This window comes from Microcaecilia unicolor, chromosome 3 (genome assembly GCF_901765095.1).
Source record: "Microcaecilia unicolor chromosome 3, aMicUni1.1, whole genome shotgun sequence".
In the NCBI taxonomy this organism is placed as follows: Eukaryota; Metazoa; Chordata; class Amphibia; order Gymnophiona; family Siphonopidae; genus Microcaecilia; species Microcaecilia unicolor.
Genome location: NC_044033.1, coordinates 157,075,585 through 157,093,947, shown reverse-complemented (window position 1 = coordinate 157,093,947; position 18,363 = coordinate 157,075,585). Strand labels below are relative to the sequence as shown.

The 18,363-nt window shown below is 40.2% G+C and overlaps 1 protein-coding gene across 1 annotated transcript in view; it reads left to right on the top strand.

The window, feature by feature from the left end:
• LGALS8 (galectin 8) overlaps positions 1-11,487 on the top strand; it is a 39,077-nt gene extending 27,590 nt beyond the window's left edge. The window contains exons 8-9 of the mRNA XM_030196519.1: positions 3,867-4,032; positions 8,847-11,487. Of these exons, the coding sequence (XP_030052379.1) occupies positions 3,867-4,032; positions 8,847-8,996 (316 nt within the window). The 3' untranslated portion in view covers positions 8,997-11,487. The remainder of the gene's footprint in view (positions 1-3,866; positions 4,033-8,846) is intronic.
• Positions 11,488-18,363: the final 6,876 nt, after the last annotated feature.

The following is an 18,363-nucleotide window of genomic DNA, read 5'->3' as shown; positions in this document are numbered from 1 at the left end:
GTGGCTTGAAATGTGGGGATCCTGTTCTCATCACTGGGTAGAGATTTATTTATTTATTTATTTATTCATTTATTTGTTACATTTGTACCCCACATTTTCCCACCTATTTGCAGGCTCAATGTGGCTTACATGGTACCGTATAGGCTGTTGCCAGTTCGGTTGGTAACAGATACAAAGTTATGTTGTGAACAGATGAGGTGGGTTTGGATCAAGTATCATGGGGTCAAAAGAGGTGAAGATTATAAATTGTCCAGTACGATCATTAGTTATGTTGTGTCGCTGGGTGCTGGGGTTTTTTGTTGGATCATTGGGATAGGCTTTTTTTAAATAGGTGAGTCTTGAGTGATTTTCTGAAATTTAGGTGGTCCTGGATTGTTCTCACTGTACTTGGGAGTCCGTTCCATAGTTGTGCACTTATGTAGGAGAAGTTGGATGCGTGGGTTGTTTTGTATTTTAGTCTTTTACAGATTGGGTAATGTAGGTTTAGGTATGATCTTGATTATTTGATTCTGTTTCTGGTTGGTAGATCTATTAGGTCTATCATGTAACCTGGTACTACGCCATAGATGATTTTGTGTACCAAGGTGCAGATTTTGAAGGTAGTCCTTTCTTTGATTGGGAGCCAGTGCAGCTTTTCTCGTAGGGGTTTGGCTCTTTCGAATTGTGTTTTACCATTTATCAGTCTGGCTGCTGTATTTTGGGCGGTTTGGAGTTTTTTTGTGAGTTGTGCTTTGCATCCCGCATAGATTCCGTTACAGTAATCTGCATGGCTTAGGACCATTGATTGTATTAGGTTTCGAAAAGTTTCCCCCGTGAAGAAAGGTTTTATTCGTTTGAGTTTCCACATTGCATGGAACATTTTCTTTATTACCGTGTTTACTTGGGTCTCTAGTGTGAGTCTCCGATCGAGTGTGACACTGAGTATTTTTAAGCTTTCTGAGATAGGGAGTGTGTGTCCTGGGGTAGTTATAGTTGCAGGTTTGTATTTGTTGTGTTGTGATGAGAGGATGAGGCAGTGTGTTTTTTCAGTGTTTAGTTTCAGTTGGAATGAGTTTGCCTAGGAGTCCATGATGTTGAGGCCATCATTAATTTCTTTGGTTATTTCTGTCAAGTCTTGTTTGAAGGGAATGTATATTGTGACGTCATCTGCATAGATGAATGGGTTGAGACCTCGATTGGACAAGGATTTTGCCAGTGGGATCATCATCATGTTGAAAAGTATTGGTAATAATGGTGATCCTCGGGGTACTCCGCATTCTGCTTTCCATGGTGGCGATATATTAGAGTTTGATTTTACTTGGTATGTTCTAGTGGTAAGAAAGCCCTTGATCCAGTTAAGTATGTTTCCAACAACCAAAGTGGTTGAGGAGTCTCAGTAATATATTGTGATTTACCATGTCGAATGCGCTCAACATGTCAAATTGGAGGAGGAGTATACTTTTACCTATGGATATTTCTTGCTTGAACTTGGCCAGGAGAGTGACTAGTACAGTCTCAGTACTGTGGTGGGAACGAAATCCTGATTGTGAGTCGTGAAGTATTGAGAACTTGTCCAAGTATTCCGTGAGCTGTTTTGTTACTAGGCTGTCCATCAATTTGACTATTAGAGGGATAGATGCAACTGGTCGGTAGTTGGTGAGATCATTTGTTTTTATTCTTAGTGTCTTTAGGTATTGGGGTAAGTAGGATGTTACTATATTCCTTGGGGAAGGAGCCTTGTTGTAACATGAAGTTAAGGTAGGATGTAAGGTCTTCTATGAATCGGTTGGGGCGCATTTAAGTAGGTGACTGGGGCATGTGTCCAGTTTGCAGTGGGTTTTTGCGAACCTGCGGGTCGCTTGTGTGACTGATTCCTGTGGTGAGTGGATTGAATATTGACCAGGTTCGGTCAGCTGGGTGTCCACCCAGGGTTAGGTCCAGGTTGTCGAAGAAGTTTTCGATATCGGTGTCATGATGAGGAAGGGTGCTGCATAGTTTTGTTATTTTGTCTTTGAAGTAGGTGACCAGATTGCCTGCATGTGGGATGTCAGTGTTGGATGTGGTGACAGGTGTGGTGTCTAATAGCTTGTTTACGAGTTGAAATAGTTTCTTGAGATCTTTGTTGTCTGATCCTAGTTTGGTTTTGTAGTAGGACCTTTTGGTTTGTCTGATTGCATATTTGTATTTTCTGTGTATTTGTTTCCAAGCATTGAGTGTAAGTTTGTCTTTTGCTTTTCTCCATGCCCGTTCCAGTTTTCTTGTTTCTGTTTTGAGTTTTTTAAATTCGTCATTGTAACAGGGTATTGAGTTTTGTCTTCTTGATGTTCTCGTCTTTAAAGGTGCTATTTCGTTTAGTATAGTTCTGCATCTATCTTCCCATTGATTGAGGTATTGAATGGAATCGGATCTTGTCATCCAGCCGTTCGCAAATATCTGTTGCCAGAATATTTGTGGATCTGTTTTACCTCTTGTAGTGTAAGTTGTTCATTCTAATGTTCGAGTTGATCCTTTCTTATGCCAGTTTAGGATTAGGTTCAATTGGTAGTGGTCGGTCCATGGTTTTTCTGACCATGTGGTATTTGTTATTGATAGGTGCTGGTCTATATGCTAGGAGGTCCAGTGTGTGTCCCTTAGTGTGGGTGATTTGTATTTGAGGCCATTTGAGATCCCATGACTGTAAGAATTCTTTACATCCGTGTGCATTGGCGGAATTGGGATCTTCCAAGTGAAGGTTTATGTTGCCTAGTATTAATATGTTGGAGTTATTAACACAAGTGTTGGAGATGAAATCCGTGAAGATTGGTTGGCTTTCATTCCAATTACTGGGAGGTCTATAGAATAAAATGCAATTCAACTGATTGATCAGAGATTTTTTTGGATTCTGATTGATGCAATTTCTAGATGCGGTGATATGGACTCAGCTGTGGTTTCGGTAGTGAATTGTTCTTTGTGCAATTCCTCCAACTCTCTTTTTTGATCTGGTCCTGTGGGTGATTTTATATCCTGGAGAACATAGTTCAAGGATTATGGGGTCTTTTTGATTGTGGATCCAGTTTTCACTGAGGAAAATAAGATCAAGGTTTTCTGAGTAATCCAGTCTGAAATTGTTGTTGTTTTGTTGACTACGGATCTGGCATTAATGTAGCCTACTTGGATATTTTGGTGTAGGGCTGTTAGGTTTGGTGTTGTGTGGATTTTTGTAAGTTGTCGTTTGTTGGGTGATGTTTGTTGTGATCATTCGTGCTATTTTGTTGGTATTGACCATGTTTGGACAGTTTTCGTTTGAATTGGTGGTTATCTGTTTGATGAGGTGGGTATCCGATGATGAGTTTTAAAAGAGGGATCGACAAAGGATAATGAAAAGTTTGAGAGGGGAAAAAGAGAGGAAGTGAGTCTGGGGGAGGGCTTGAGGCTGGAGGGTGTTTAGAGAGGAGATGAGCCTTACTGGGTATTTGAGAGAAAATGAGAACATTTATGAGAAATCACTGGCTTACTGCATTCTCAGAGGAGCACACATACCTCTCCAGGCTGGTCATCTGTCAGGAGTGTCACAGCAGAAAAAAGGTTGAGAACCACTGGTTTAGAGAGGTCAGTAGTATTTTACTAGTGCCAATTAGTGTAGTGGAAAACTTGAACTTCAAGATATAAATTTAATAGAAAATTTTAGCAAATGATAAATATGTTCTTATCTAGACCACATTTCAGCATCCTTCCTTTTAGTGAAACTGCAAATTAATAAACAAGCTTGCATGATCCACCTAAACTTTGAAAAGCCACGTTAGAAGGAAATTTATTCATTATAGCAGCTCAAAGTTACTCTATACATACATTATGCTTGATGGGGATGTAGTGTGTCAAAATGGAGCATTTCTCTTTAATTTTTGTAGGTTTAGTGTTGACCTAAAACCAAGTGATTCAAATGTCATTGCATTGCATCTGAACCCACGAGTGAAATCCCAGGTGTTTGTAAGGAACTCTTATCTTTATGAAAGTTGGGGAGAAGAGGAAAAGAAACTTCCAGATTTTCCATTCAGTCCAGGAATGTATTTTGAGGTAAGAGTGTGTTAAACTTACTAGCTTTTGTATTCTAGATGTTATTAATCAGAAAATGAAACCAGTGAGTATTATCTAATGGTAAAAGTCTCCTGGAAGTGGTTGGTATAGTGGGGGTTTAAATTCTAAATAAAATCTGTGGTTAAATATGATTTGAATTGCAAAAATCCTCTTTCCTGTTAAGGCAAGGTTAAAATTAACAGTTACCATGCATTAGTTGTAAAGATTAATACATAGTAACCACAAAGTCTGTGCTATAACTGTTGGGGGTGTTCCTGGCATCTTCCCATATAGTTATCACAGGGAAAAAACATTTAGTGGCACGGAGGATTAGCCTAATAGTTAATGCAGTGAGCTGCAAACAGGGGAACCAGGTCTGATACTTACTGCAGCTCCTTGTGACCCTGGGCAAGTCATTTAACTCTTCATTGCCTCAAAAACAGAGTTTGAGTACATATATGTACCACAGAAAGGTGATGTATCAAATGCTTCACCCTTATCCACCATGTGTTTTAAGTGTTTAAACAAAAAAAGGAAAACCACACAGTCAAAAGCAGTACACAAGAAGGGTGAAATGACCAGAGCGATGGCCAAGGATGTGAAAAAGTCTTTTTATTCAGTAGCACGAAAACAAGTCCTATGCAAAAGATATACAATAACACTTGCTTGTAGGTAGAATACTATAAAGACACTTGTTTGGAGATGGACTGAACACGGTCTGTTGCTTTTCTGGATAGGATAGCAGTAACCACAGATACCGACCTATCTGGATGGGGAGCTCATTGTCTCGACCAAACTTCTCAGGGTCTCTGGATCTTGACCAAAGCCCCAATTTCCCCAGTTGATCAACTGCCTGGAACTGATAGCTGTGAGGAGAGTGTTTTTCAGCCTAATTCAGGGCAAATCAGATTCTGTCCGATAACACAACAGCGGTTTCCTATGTCATCAAGCAGGACATCGAGGGGAGGAAGGGGGGGGCAGGGCAGAGGAGAATTGATGGACATGGATGGGTGGGAGGACAGTAGAGGAGAGAATCACAGGACACGGATGGGAGGGCATGGAAGAGGAGAATCGCTGGACATTGAGGGGAGGGAAGAATTGCTGGATATGGAGGGGAGGGCAGGGGAGAGAGAGAGAAAAAAGCTTACATGACAGCCTTCCTAGGGCCCGTTTCATTGTTGAGGAAACTGGCATGGTTCCACTAGTAATATATATAAACTGTTTTGACTGTAACCACAAAAAAGGTGGGATATCAAATCTCCCTCTTTCTACTTCCCTTTCCTTACTTCTTTTCTATTTACATTTAATTAAAGATTTGGGACTTCCTTTCATTTTCCTATCCAGTTAATACATTAAAAAAAAAAAAAGAAAGCTTTACAATGGGCTTTTGAACCACAGTTTACAGTCTGCTGGTTGAAGTGATGGGAGGGAGTTCCTGTTTTTACCTCTTTCCCCACCTTGTTGTGGCTGCATTAGTCCTGCTGAAATCCAGGGGCTCCCACTCTTCTCTCTTTGTTCCCATCTGTATAATCTGCAATATTCCAGGATCTCTCTCCTTGTACTTTCCGTTTACCTAGTAAGGCTCCAATTCCTTAATGCAGAAGGGTAGATAAACCTGTTTCTTCCTATAGAAAATGACTTTATCATCAAAATTATCCCATGATATATGTGTGTAATAGTATGTGTGGTGAAAATAAGGCATGTACTTTTACACAACATGCCTATAGGCTTTTTCAGGGACATAATTTGGCTAGTGTGGATGGAGTCAGAGTATGCATGTAGTTTGCAAAATATGTGTATTTACACATACCTCAAGCACATCGATTTAAAATTTTTATAAAATACCGCAAGGTGCCAACAGATAGTTAAAGGCTAATGTAATTTTTTATGCTAAGGCTATTGAGTGTTTTATTATTTTAGTTTATCTTAATGGTTAACAAACACCAAATGCTTTTCATTAGACTAAATACATTTTTGAATACCGCGCCTCATCAGGTCCATGCAAATTATTTATTTAGGGCTACCAAGTCTATGTAGTACTATACAGACACCCATATTAGACACAGTCCCTGCTTCTTGGAGCTTACATTCTAGTTCACACCCTGAGAAGACATACAGATAAAATCAAAAGAGGCTCTCGGGGAGGGGGGGGGGGGGGGAGTTAACGCAGGCTACTGTTAAGACTGGTTATATAACCACAAGATGTTTTATTTTAGCATAGGGTCCCATTTTATGCAATGATACCCTATACTAAAATAACATGACTTAACGGTAACTTACGTTGATAACTCTCCCTCTCCAGAAACTCAACCACATCATCACGAACATACTTAAATCTTCACCACCCTAGCTGCAAAGGACTTAAGTACAAATGAATTTATGGATCCAGTTTCTCCTATATAAGCACGCAGCTCTGGAATGCACTCCCAAGAGCCGTAAAGACAACGTACGACCACCTCAACTTCCAGAAATCACTGAAGACCAACTTGTTCGAAAAGGTATACCCTACTGACTGAGTTTAAATGCCTTAACCCAGCAACACAATGAAACAAAAAAATTATAATGAACTCTATATAACTCCTCTACAATTCCCTACTGTGTCTGTAATATATTTATCTCACTGACTATAACATCACTCTGTATTTGTTTCACCACCGGAGGTAGCTACTGCCTCACAGTCCTATGTAAGCCACATTGAGCCTGCAAATAGGTGGGAAAATGTGGGGTACAAATGTAACAAATAAATAGATCAGGAAGACTCTGAAATCTGTGTTCACGGCCCAGTTTTAACAGGATCTGCAAAACGATACTTGACATGTTTTCCACACGTGTAATCCAGTCTTGCAAAGTTAGACTCGCAGGTTGTTTCCATTTGGAAGCTGCTAGGCATTTGACTATCACTGAACAAATGCATTTAATCCTAGTATGCCACTTAGGTCCTTTTTTATTATTAAGGCCCAACAAGCAAGATAAAGGTCCAAAAGGGAATCGAGTGCCCAAACAACATTGTCCAAACTGTTTGTATTTTCTACTGGACCAACAAACAGGAAGACATGTTCAGACATCAGGGCATCCCCAGCAGACATCAGTGACACACTGGGAAAACATGGCCATCAACCATACCTAGTGTAGTACCTAGTTACTTTATGTGCATTTTCTTTAATCAATGCACATAGAGATGCTTTTTTTTTTTTACTTCATAAAATGTGTGTTTCCATTCCCTCTGAGTTAATTCTTTCCCCAGATGATTTTCCCATTGGGTCATGAAATTATACTTTATAAAGTCTTTCCCTCTAAAGAACTTATATAAAAGAGGCACAGGACCATTCAACTTCTCCAGGACTATCCATACATTTTCCAACTGCTCACTATCCTCTGAATCATTCCAAAACCGACCCTGGGTACCAAGAAAATGTTTCACTTGAAGGTAAGGTAAAATATCACTACCAAGGAGAGTATACAGATCCCTTAATTCTTCAAAAGACCAAATTTCCGCCAGGTGTAGCATTTTATCATGTTATGATATTTACAAGTTGCTTTCTATCCTCTAAATTTAGATTTTCATAGTTGTACGAGCGTAAGAGTACTTGAATTGCATGGCCTGCTTGTATAAGATGACTAGGAGGTTGTTTTCAAAGCAATTCCACATGTAAATAGCAGCATTTACATCTGTAGATTGCAAATATGTGTAAATGGTGATTCAGAAAGTTGCTATATACACATAGCAATCTTCATGATGCAAATGTTTGGGAGTGAGGGCGGCGAGCTTGGGCTAGCCAGAGATCTATATGTGTATTCCCCACTTTACAGTAGGAATATACATATATTCAAACAAATTTCATTGTCAGTATTTACATCTTCTCAAAGGCATGAACAGATTTTTGTAAAAAGTGCTTGTTTCACTCAGGGCTTTACATAAGCTACCAAATTAAAAATAAACAAATAATAATAAGGGCCTCGCTAGTTTGTTGGCAGCCCTTGTATATATAGATTTGTAAAACTGACCTGCTGTACGTATAAGTGGTACCATTTGCACTTGGCAGTGCCGGCATGTTAACGTGCAAGCTGATGAGTTGATGCTACTCTTTGCCCATGTATTTGATAACATATACTGTGGGAGCAGCCCTTTTGTAAACATTCATGTGCACAGTCCGGTAATTTGATAACACCCCAAGACCATGCAGTAGGAGCCTATTCTGTAACAGAACCTAGATGCAGCCAACATGTAGGTGTCCACATTTACAACAGTCAGAGCTGATGTAAGTGCAAGCGCCTGGATGTGGCAGGGACACGTATAAGTTACCCAAGTGGGAGGTGCACCTGTAACCCATCCCCATGTTGCTTCTCTCTCTATGCCCCACTTGCAGATCCCCACTAAGAAACGGATATTTACAAACTAGTGCCAAGGCCAGTTATTGATGTTTGTTTGTAATGTGTGCATAAGTGTAAGCTCCCAGTTTATAGAATTGCCCTTATTATACAAAAAGCTCATGCATTTGACTAAGCCTTTTGTAAATATCAGGGGAACTGTGAACGTCTCAATCTAGAGGTGTTGTGCAAAATGGCGGCTTTAGTAATATTAGGATTTATTTACCTCCTTTTTGAAGGAATTCACTGAAGGCGGTGTACAGTATAATATCCTTAGTTCCTGGCAGAGGTTAAGAAAAAGCAGCTGCTGCTTTTGAGTGATTTAGAACATCAAAACCATAATAAAATCAATTTTTGCTTGGTTCTGCAGTTGCCAAGGCTAACTTATTGTCTGTTAATTAATACCTAGCTAGAACTAAATACCACATTGCTCTTTCTTTTTCTAGATGATAATCTATTGTGACAGTCATGAGTACAAGGTTGCAGTGAATGGAGTGCATATACTGGATTATAAACACAGGTTTAAAAACCTCAGCGAGATCAAGGTCCTCGCAATCAATGGAGATATCCGGCTCCTGGATGTAAGGAGTTGGTAGCTCGAAGGAGAGACATCCCCATACATTGGAACCATCTGCATTTAAGTTAACAGGCTTCAATGATTATTCCTGTTGCAATTTTATATTATCAATTTTGCTTTATTCAATACAAAGAGATGTAATGATTAATGATGGCTGGTGGAGAACTCTCTTCCCCTGCTTTAAGTACTTTGCCAGGACATCACTTATGTTCCCTTTGGCCAGGGGGGAGAGAGGGATATCTGGATGGGCTGGATACTGGTCTTTATCGGCTGTGTTACTATGTAAACATAGCCTCACTGCTGGTAGGAATTGCTCTAATAGTGGCAGCTACCAGCTATTGCTCTCCAAGATTGTGTGTTGCTGCTGAAATATCCCAGGAAAATCCTAACCAAAGACACTGTTTTTATTTCGTTCACAGGGTTATGGCTTAAGCCACAGGGTGAACCCGTGGTAGTCTCGTAAACCTTCTTTTTATCCACATTGGGTTGGGTGTGTTAAGTAGTCTGTGATGTTTCTGTATCTTGGCTTTAATGCCATCTTCTGCAATATTCATGGATCTCTCAAGCACATGGCATTATTTTTCTGTAGGCCAGTCAAATTAGTCCAATTTAGCGTGCCTAGTAACTATTGACTGCATAGAAGAAATATCACTTTATAATATAAATCATAGAGGGGGGGAGCATTTACTACTAGCTAACAGATGCTAATGCCATCTATGTAAGTTTTTTTGCTGCAGGATCTATTTTTATGCAGGGAGCCTGTGGCAAATCGTGCATGTTGACACATGCTTTTTGTAAAAGACACCGTTAATGTTTGCTAGTACATCAAACACTGAAGATAAATATCCTATGTTGTTATATCAATAATGACATAAAAAGCCCCTGTCTACAATAGATCTAATTCAAACCTTTTTTCTCTATGTTTTTGTCCTCCCCTTTGTAACCCTCTCTCTTTGATCTCTCAGCAACTCAGTAAGCAGGCCTAGGTGGCTGCCTGAGCTGTTGGTGTACTGAGGACTGCCTCCTCTGAGGTCCACAGCATCACTTCATTTCTGAAGGTGGCTACAGCAGTCTTCCTCCCTTCCTCTTGGGTCCTAAGCTCACCAGAACTGCAGGGAACCCAGGCCACCCTGATGGACCAGTGACATGAAACTTAATTTCCAGTAAGGCAGCTTGAGTCACAGCCAGCATAGGCTAATCTTTTATTCCTGCACTCTCGTGTCTAGGTCCAGCACGTCAGGGTCCTTGTGAGCATGGGGGGAAGATGACTGTCCCTTGGGTAGCCAGTAATATTATAAGGAACCAAAGCTGGAAAGCAGTCAAGAGTTCTCTCTTAGCTGTGCAGAACAGCAGCAACTGCTCCTCCCCCCCCATCCTAGCCAATGAGGAAAGAGTGCTTAGGTATTATGATTAGCACATGATGACACAACATACTTTTCTCAGCTTTGCTCATATGTCCACTATATTGTCTGAGCCTATTATGACACTAAGAGGTCTATGTGCTAACCCTTGTTAAAATCAGCTAGCACTATGCCGCTCCTGGCAGGAGGTAAACTGGCTCCCTTTTGCCAGGGAATAGGTAGGGAGCTTTTTTAGGGATGGTAAAGACCAGAGGGCCAGTTTTGAGAAGTAGAGTCCCGGATACCTAGTTTTTTCTGTGAGGGAGGTAAATATGGGAATACAGGAAGGGAGGCTCAGTCAACACCAGATTGTACAGCAGGAGGTTTGTTACCTTCATGAGTGCATCCAGCAGTAATACTTAACGATGGCATAACCTTATTTGCAAGCATTATGTTACCATGAGGGTGGTGCAAGTGTGCATACAAACAGAATCCGTTAATGTCACTAGTATGTGGATGTTGGCATTTGTTAAAATGCATTTAATAGTTTATAGTTTAAGCGGTATAGAAAGCACTAATAAACTGACCAAGCAGGACTAAGTGGTGTACGTAGTACAAACATGAGAAAAAAAGGACTCCATTTTTTAATAGGAAAGAGCAAACACTCATATAATGTCAAGATATGGACAAAAGGTGTCCAAAAACCTGACTTTAACACGAACACCTTTATTACATAAGCCCCAAAGAATAATATTGCACAAGAAGCAGTGCGTCTGGGGGTCTTTTTCACCCCAAGCATTATAAATTTTTCTCCCATTCTTATTTAGGCCTTTTTTGGAAACTGGTCTTTCTTATAGTATGTCAGCACTTTTAGTTATTTAAAAAGTAATTGGACAATGTGTTTGGCAAATGTTAGCTTTTCTTATGAGTCAAGACCCAGTGTTCAGCTGAGTTTGGAAAAGTGAAACTTCCCTTTTCATATAAAATAGTATGCTAGTTTTATAAAGATTAAGTAGCAAAGACTAAATTTATTTTAAAATTGTACTAACTATGCAGTTTTCCCTTAATTTTCTGCAATACATTGTGCGTAGCTTTCATTTATAGGCATTTCTTGATGTGTACTATGATCAAATGAAAATGAATAAATATGTTATTTCAGGTTTAATTTCATTCATAAGTTATAACACTTCTATCAAAAAATTAATTTTGAACAGAATTACATATCAACTCATACAAACTATAAAATATTGAAAATCACTTTATTAACATTTCTAGTGGAGGAGTGGGCCTAGTGGTTAGAGCACCGGTGTTGATATCCTGAGGTGGCCAGTTCAAAGTCCACTGCTGCTCCTTGTGATCTTGAGTAAGTCACTTAACCCCTTCACTGCCTCAGGTACAAACTTAGGTCTTTTACTAAGGCGAGCTAAAGGTTAGCGACGTCCATAGGAATATATAGATGTTGCAAACGTTTAGCGCACGCTAGAAACACTAGTGTGCTTCAGTAAAAGACCCCTTTAGATTGTGAATCCTCAAGGGACAGGGTCATACCTAGTGTACCTGAATGTGACTCATCTTGAGCTTGTCTTTAAAGATGTGGCTATTCACAGTTATGTTCTTGATGTTTCCGAGAAGATGGATGTGAGATTTGTTCCTGAAGATATGATTCTCCTAATAATATAATGTCCTTGGCAATACATTCCATACACATCACTTGATCTTTCACAGTCCACTGTTTAACTGTTGATATGGTTAAGATTTAATTGAGTGTACAGATGTAAAAACATACTAGCTTGCTTATTTTCCTGTACTTTACATTGCTATTGATATTTTAAAAAATAAATTCAGCAGGACTTTTATTTTTGTTTGCCTAATAGGTGTTTACAAACCAGGGTTTGTTTCTGGTGGTCTTAGATTTATTTGTATGAGAGTTTTACTAGCTGCATGTCCTCCGAAGCAAACTGGTATTTTTTGCAGGGTGGGATATAGGCAGTTCTTCAGTATGTTGAGACTACCACTAGTGGGGCATTCTTTCGACTCACCTTCTCTCCTGCTATGGCCCTAGTTTCTTCCACGATTGCTGGGGTGACTCTATTCAATGCAAGTGAAAAGAGTAGAGAATTTTTAGTTACAGTAGGGGATAGAAGAATTGGCAGCTGGATTTGTCTGGCAGGCTGCATTTTCTTCCTCCTTTGCTGATGGTAGTATTTAAATGTTCATGATAACCCGTGAGGTGGCCCCCTCCCCAGTAGGCTTAAGTGACCCTTCTGAAGATATGCATAAATACAGGAAAAGAAACCTATACAGAGTACCTGAAGGAGAAAATTCATATGGAAGAGAAAGAGGGTGACATACACATATGAACAGTTCACAATTTGCTTTTATTTACACAAGGCAAAATACAAGCAATTGGTTACAAGAGAACAAAGGTCTTTGCTGTCATTAACATTGCTACAGTGGCTAAAGAACACTGTAGGAGGTTGGAGGCTTGAAGTTGAGCAGTCTCAGAATCAAAAGATTTTTCCCCCAGCTGATTAATCATTCAGTATGAGTGCAGAGCTCATGTGAGCTTTGAGACAGTAAGAAAATGTATGGTGAAACTATAGGTGTTTGTATTTACAATTACAATGTATTTCTATACAGCTGAAACCACCAGTTCTTAGCGGTTTACAATAAGTAAAAAAAACCCCAAAACAATGTAATATCTTAGGAAGAATAATAGAAACCCAAATAACTGACAAACTAATTTTAAACAAATCTCTTTAAAAAATGGGTTTTCACATTTTTCTTAAATCTAAAAATCACTCCAAAGCCTAGATTCTTGAACTACTATATTGTAAATCTCTTTACACCCTTAATAGATGAGAAACAAAAAGTGAATGATGACACATTCTTCTGGCTCTAGCTTTAGAGATAAAATCTACACGATCTATCAAATAGCTTGGCTATTCACCGTTCATAATTTCCTAATCCTTGACTCAACAGGCAACCAGGCAATTCAATGAGGTATAAAGATTTTCTCCTGCTTCTGTAAAGAAAATAATCATATTGCAGTGTTCTGAATTGTTTGCATACGCTGGATAACTTGTTTAGGTGTGCTCAAGTTGATAAGGTTGTAGAGGGGGGGGGGGGGGGATGCACAGGTGCTGATCCCTTGGGTCAGGGTAGTCAAAGAAAGAGAGAGCCTGGGAGGAATCTAAGAAATCTTTTCTCCATTGCTTTTTGACAAGGATTCTAAACATGCAATCTAGTCAGTTCTGTGTTCTCCTTTCACCATCACAGCTGGCGTGTAAGTAGCTCTACACTTCCAAACAACCTTATGTTCTAAGCTTCTTTGTATACTTTGTAGCCAGGAAGACAAGAGAATTGAAAAAATGTTTAATGTAGCATACTTCCACACTATTTAGTTTCCCTTTGGTAAAGAAACAGAATTATGTTAACACTAGTCCAAGATAGCTCTTAATTACGCATTTACTGAGCTCTCACAAGTAGTATGGAAGGTAAGCATACCAAGCTTTTTAGCATGAGCTTGGCAACTCTTCATTCACTATAGGGTTTTTACTAAAATGCATTAAACACTAACACACTCTTAACCTGAGAAAAATAGCCTAATACTTTAAAAGTATCCTGCATTAGGCCATTTTTCTCAGGTTAAGAGTGTTAGTGTTTAATGCATTTTACCAAAGGAAAATCACGTCAAATGAATCTGATTTACTTCTTTGACTGGGTGACAGAGAACTTGGATTGAGGGCACACACTAGATGTCGTCTATTTGGACTTTAGCAAAGCCTTTGACACACAGTTCCTAATAGCAGACTTGTGAACAAACTGAAGGGGCTGAAATTAGGACCCAAAGTGGTGAACTGGATTAGAAACAGGTTGACTGACAACCTTCAGAACTGAATGGAATTTACTTTATAGAAAGAAAGGTGAGTAGAAGAGTGCCCCAAGGGTTGGTATTGGGGCCAATTCTATCCAATATATTTGATAGTGACATTGCCGAAGGGTTAGAAGGGAGCGTTTGCTTTTTTTGCGTATGACGAAGATTTGCAAAAGTGGACACCCTCAAGGAAGGAGATAACATTAATTAATGGTTGCTGCCTTCAAGTTCTAGTCTACTACTACTACTATTTAGCATTTCTATAGCGCTACAAGGCATACGCAGCGCTGCACAAACATAGAAGAAAGACAGTCCCTGCTCAAAGAGCTTACAATCTAATAGACAAAAAATAAATAAAGTAAGCAAATCAAATCCAGTTAATTACTTTTCCTACTGTTCATTCTGCCTCTCGCTTTGGATCTTTATTAATCCTTCTGTATCTCAGGTTAGCTATAAACACATTCATGAAAGTTTATTTAACTATCAGTCTAGTAGGATTTGGAATTTTATTCCAGTTCAAATACAGATACTTCATAATTACATGATGTTTAGGAAAGCACTAAAAACTTACCTATTTAGCAAATATATTGAAGTTATATGTTTGTTATTATATTAATAGGTTTTTTGTGGGGTTTTTTTTTTTAATGTTTCATTGCCTTGATTCCAGGTTGATTTATGTGGGATGTAAACAACTGGACTAGACTAGAATAACATGAGACGTGACATAAAAATTAGAATGGTCTAATGTTTGGCAATTACAATTTAATGCAAGGATGTGTAGAGTGATGCATATGGGGTATAGAAACTCAAAGGGTCATATTTGCTACGTGGGTGAGAGGCTGATAAACACAGGTCGTGAGAGAGACCTTGGGGTGATAAAGTTGGAGGATCTTAAGGCAGTGAAACAATGTGACAAGGCAGTGACTGTAGCCAGATGGATGCTAGGCTGCATAGAGAGAGGCATATCCAGTAGAAGAAAGGAGGTGTAAATGTCTTTGTACAAGTTGTTGGAGAGGCCCCATTTGGAATATTGTGTTCAATTTTGGACGCCGTATCTCACTAAGAACATCAAAAGACTTGAGGCTGTTCAGAGGAAGACAACAAAAATGATATGGTGCTTGTGCCAGAAGACGTAGGAGAGGAAACTTGAAGACCTCAATATATATACCCTAGAGGAAAGGAAGGATAGGGGGTATATGAAACAGATATTTAAAAGGTACTCCCTAATGTAACATTTATCCAGTCAATATCAGGGTAACTGCAATCACCATTATAGCATTGCCTAATTTGCCAGCTTTCCTTATCTCTGTAAACATTCCTTCATCTGTTTGTTTTCTCCCAGCAGACAGTAGTACAGCCCTACAAGAATACTACTTCCCTGTACACATGGAATTTCTATCCATAATGATTCCACGCTGCTATCTGTTTCATGTGGAATGTTTATTTTATTTGACATATAGTGCAACCTCCCCTTCAATTTGATCCTCTCTATCACTGCGATACAATTTATACCCTATTAACACACTGTCCCATTGATTGTCCTCTTTCCACCAAGTGTCTGCGATGCCTATTATATCTACCTTATCATTTAGTGCTATGTACTCTAATTCTCACATCTTATTTTTTAGGCTTCTAGCATCTGTATACAAGCACTTCAAGTTGTGTTTTTGCCTTTGATCTACAACCTGCTTAGATAGTTGAAGGGGATAATGTGCATCCTTTATTCTGCTCTCTCATTAAGCACACCTGGCTTACTTTCAGCATTGTTGACCCTTCTCTACTGGGATTCCCTAAATGTCCCCATTTCAATAGAATCCTTCAAGGATACTCCACACTGAACCATGTGCTCCTGGGTGACTGTCGGCTTTCTCCCCCCCCCCCCCCCAAATCCTTTTTAAAAGCGCCAGCAGCCTAGTTCCATCCCGGTTAAGGTGGAGCCCATCCTTTCAAAACAATCTCCCCCTTTCCCAGAATGTTATCCCGTTCCTAACAAATCTAAATCCCTCATCCCTGCACCATCTCAACAATGCATTGAGACTTCGGAGCTCTGCCTGCCTTTTGGGTCCTGCACGTGGAACGGGGAGCATCTCTGAAAATGCTACCCTGGAGGACCTGGACTACCTAGGAGCCTAAATTTGGCTTCCAGAACCTCCCTCCCACATTTTCCTGTGTCATTGGTACACCCATGTACCAAGACAGTTGGCTCCTCCCCAGTAATATCTAAGACTCTAGGTGGTGCATGAGGTCTGCCACCTTCGCACCAGGCAGGCAAGTGACCAGGCGATCCTCATGTCCACCAGCCACCCAGCTATTTATACGCCTAATGGTTCAATCACCAACTACAACAGCAGTCCTAACCCTTCCTGCCTGGGCAGAAGTTCTTGGAGACATCTGGCTAATTATATTTCTTTGTATATATCTTGGTGATAATATATTTTTGTTAGCAAATCTATTTTTGTAAATCTGCTTTGCATTTGCCACATAACTATTTTTCTACCTAATAAATAATAATATATACAGTGGTGGAAATAAGTATTTGATCCCTTGCTGATTTTGTAAGTTTGCCCACTGACAAAGACATGAGCAGCCCATAATTGAAGGGTAGGTTATTGGTAACAGTGAGAGATAGCACATCACAAATTAAATCCGGAAAATCACATTGTGGAAAGTATATGAATTTATTTGCATTCTGCAGAGGGAAATAAGTATTTGATCCCCCACCAACCAGTAAGAGATCTGGCCCCTACAGACCAGGTAGATGCTCCAAATCAACTCGTTACCTGCATGACAGACAGCTGTCGGCAATGGTCACCTGTATGAAAGACACCTGTCCACAGACTCAGTGAATCAGTCAGACTCTAACCTCTACAAAATGGCCAAGAGCAAGGAGCTGTCTAAGGATGTCAGGGACAAGATCATACACCTGCACAAGGCTGGAATGGGCTACAAAACCATCAGTAAGACGCTGGGCGAGAAGGAGACAACTGTTGGTGCCATAGTAAGAAAATGGAAGAAGTACAAAATGTCTGTCAATCGACAAAGATCTGGGGCTCCACGCAAAATCTCACCTCGTGGGGTATCCTTGATCATGAGGAAGGTTAGAAATCAGCCTACAACTACAAGGGGGGAACTTGTCAATGATCTCAAGGCAGCTGGGACCACTGTCACCACGAAAACCATTGGTAACACATTACGACATAACGGATTGCAATCCTGCAGTGCCCGCAAGGTCCCCCTGCTCCGGAAGGCACATGTGACGGCCCGTCTGAAGTTTGCCAGTGAACACCTGGATGATGCCGAGAGTGATTGGGAGAAGGTGCTGTGGTCAGATGAGACAAAAATTGAGCTCTTTGGCATGAACTCAACTCGCCGTGTTTGGAGGAAGAGAAATGCTGCCTATGACCCAAAGAACACCGTCCCTACTGTCAAGCATGGAGGTGGAAATGTTATGTTTTGGGGGTGTTTCTCTGCTAAGGGCACAGGACTACTTCACCGCATCAATGGGAGAATGGATGGGGCCATGTACCGTACAATTCTGAGTGACAACCTCCTTCCCTCCGCCAGGGCCTTAAAAATGGGACGTGGCTGGGTCTTCCAGCACGACAATGACCCAAAACATACAGCCAAGGCAACAAAGGAGTGGCTCAGGAAGAAGCACATTAGGGTCATGGAGTGGCCTAGCCAGTCACCAGACCTTAATCCCATTGAAAACTTATGGAGGGAGCTGAAGCTGCGAGTTGCCAAGCGACAGCCCAGAACTCTTAATGATTTAGAGATGATCTGCAAAGAGGAGTGGACCAAAATTCCTCCTGACATGTGTGCAAACCTCATCATCAACTACAGAAGACGTCTGACCGCTGTGCTTGCCAACAAGGGTTTTGCCACCAAGTATTAGGTCTTGTTTGCCAGAGGGATTAAATACTTATTTCCCTCTGCAGAATGCAAATAAATTCATATACTTTCCACAATGTGATTTTCCGGATTTAATTTGTGATGTGCTATCTCTCACTGTTACCAATAACCTACCCTTCAATTATGGGCTGCTCATGTCTTTGTCAGTGGGCAAACTTACAAAATCAGCAAGGGATCAAATACTTATTTCCACCACTGTATTTCATCTGTGGAATTGTTCCTTTCGTTGGTACAGCTAGCTAGCCAAGGGGCCAATT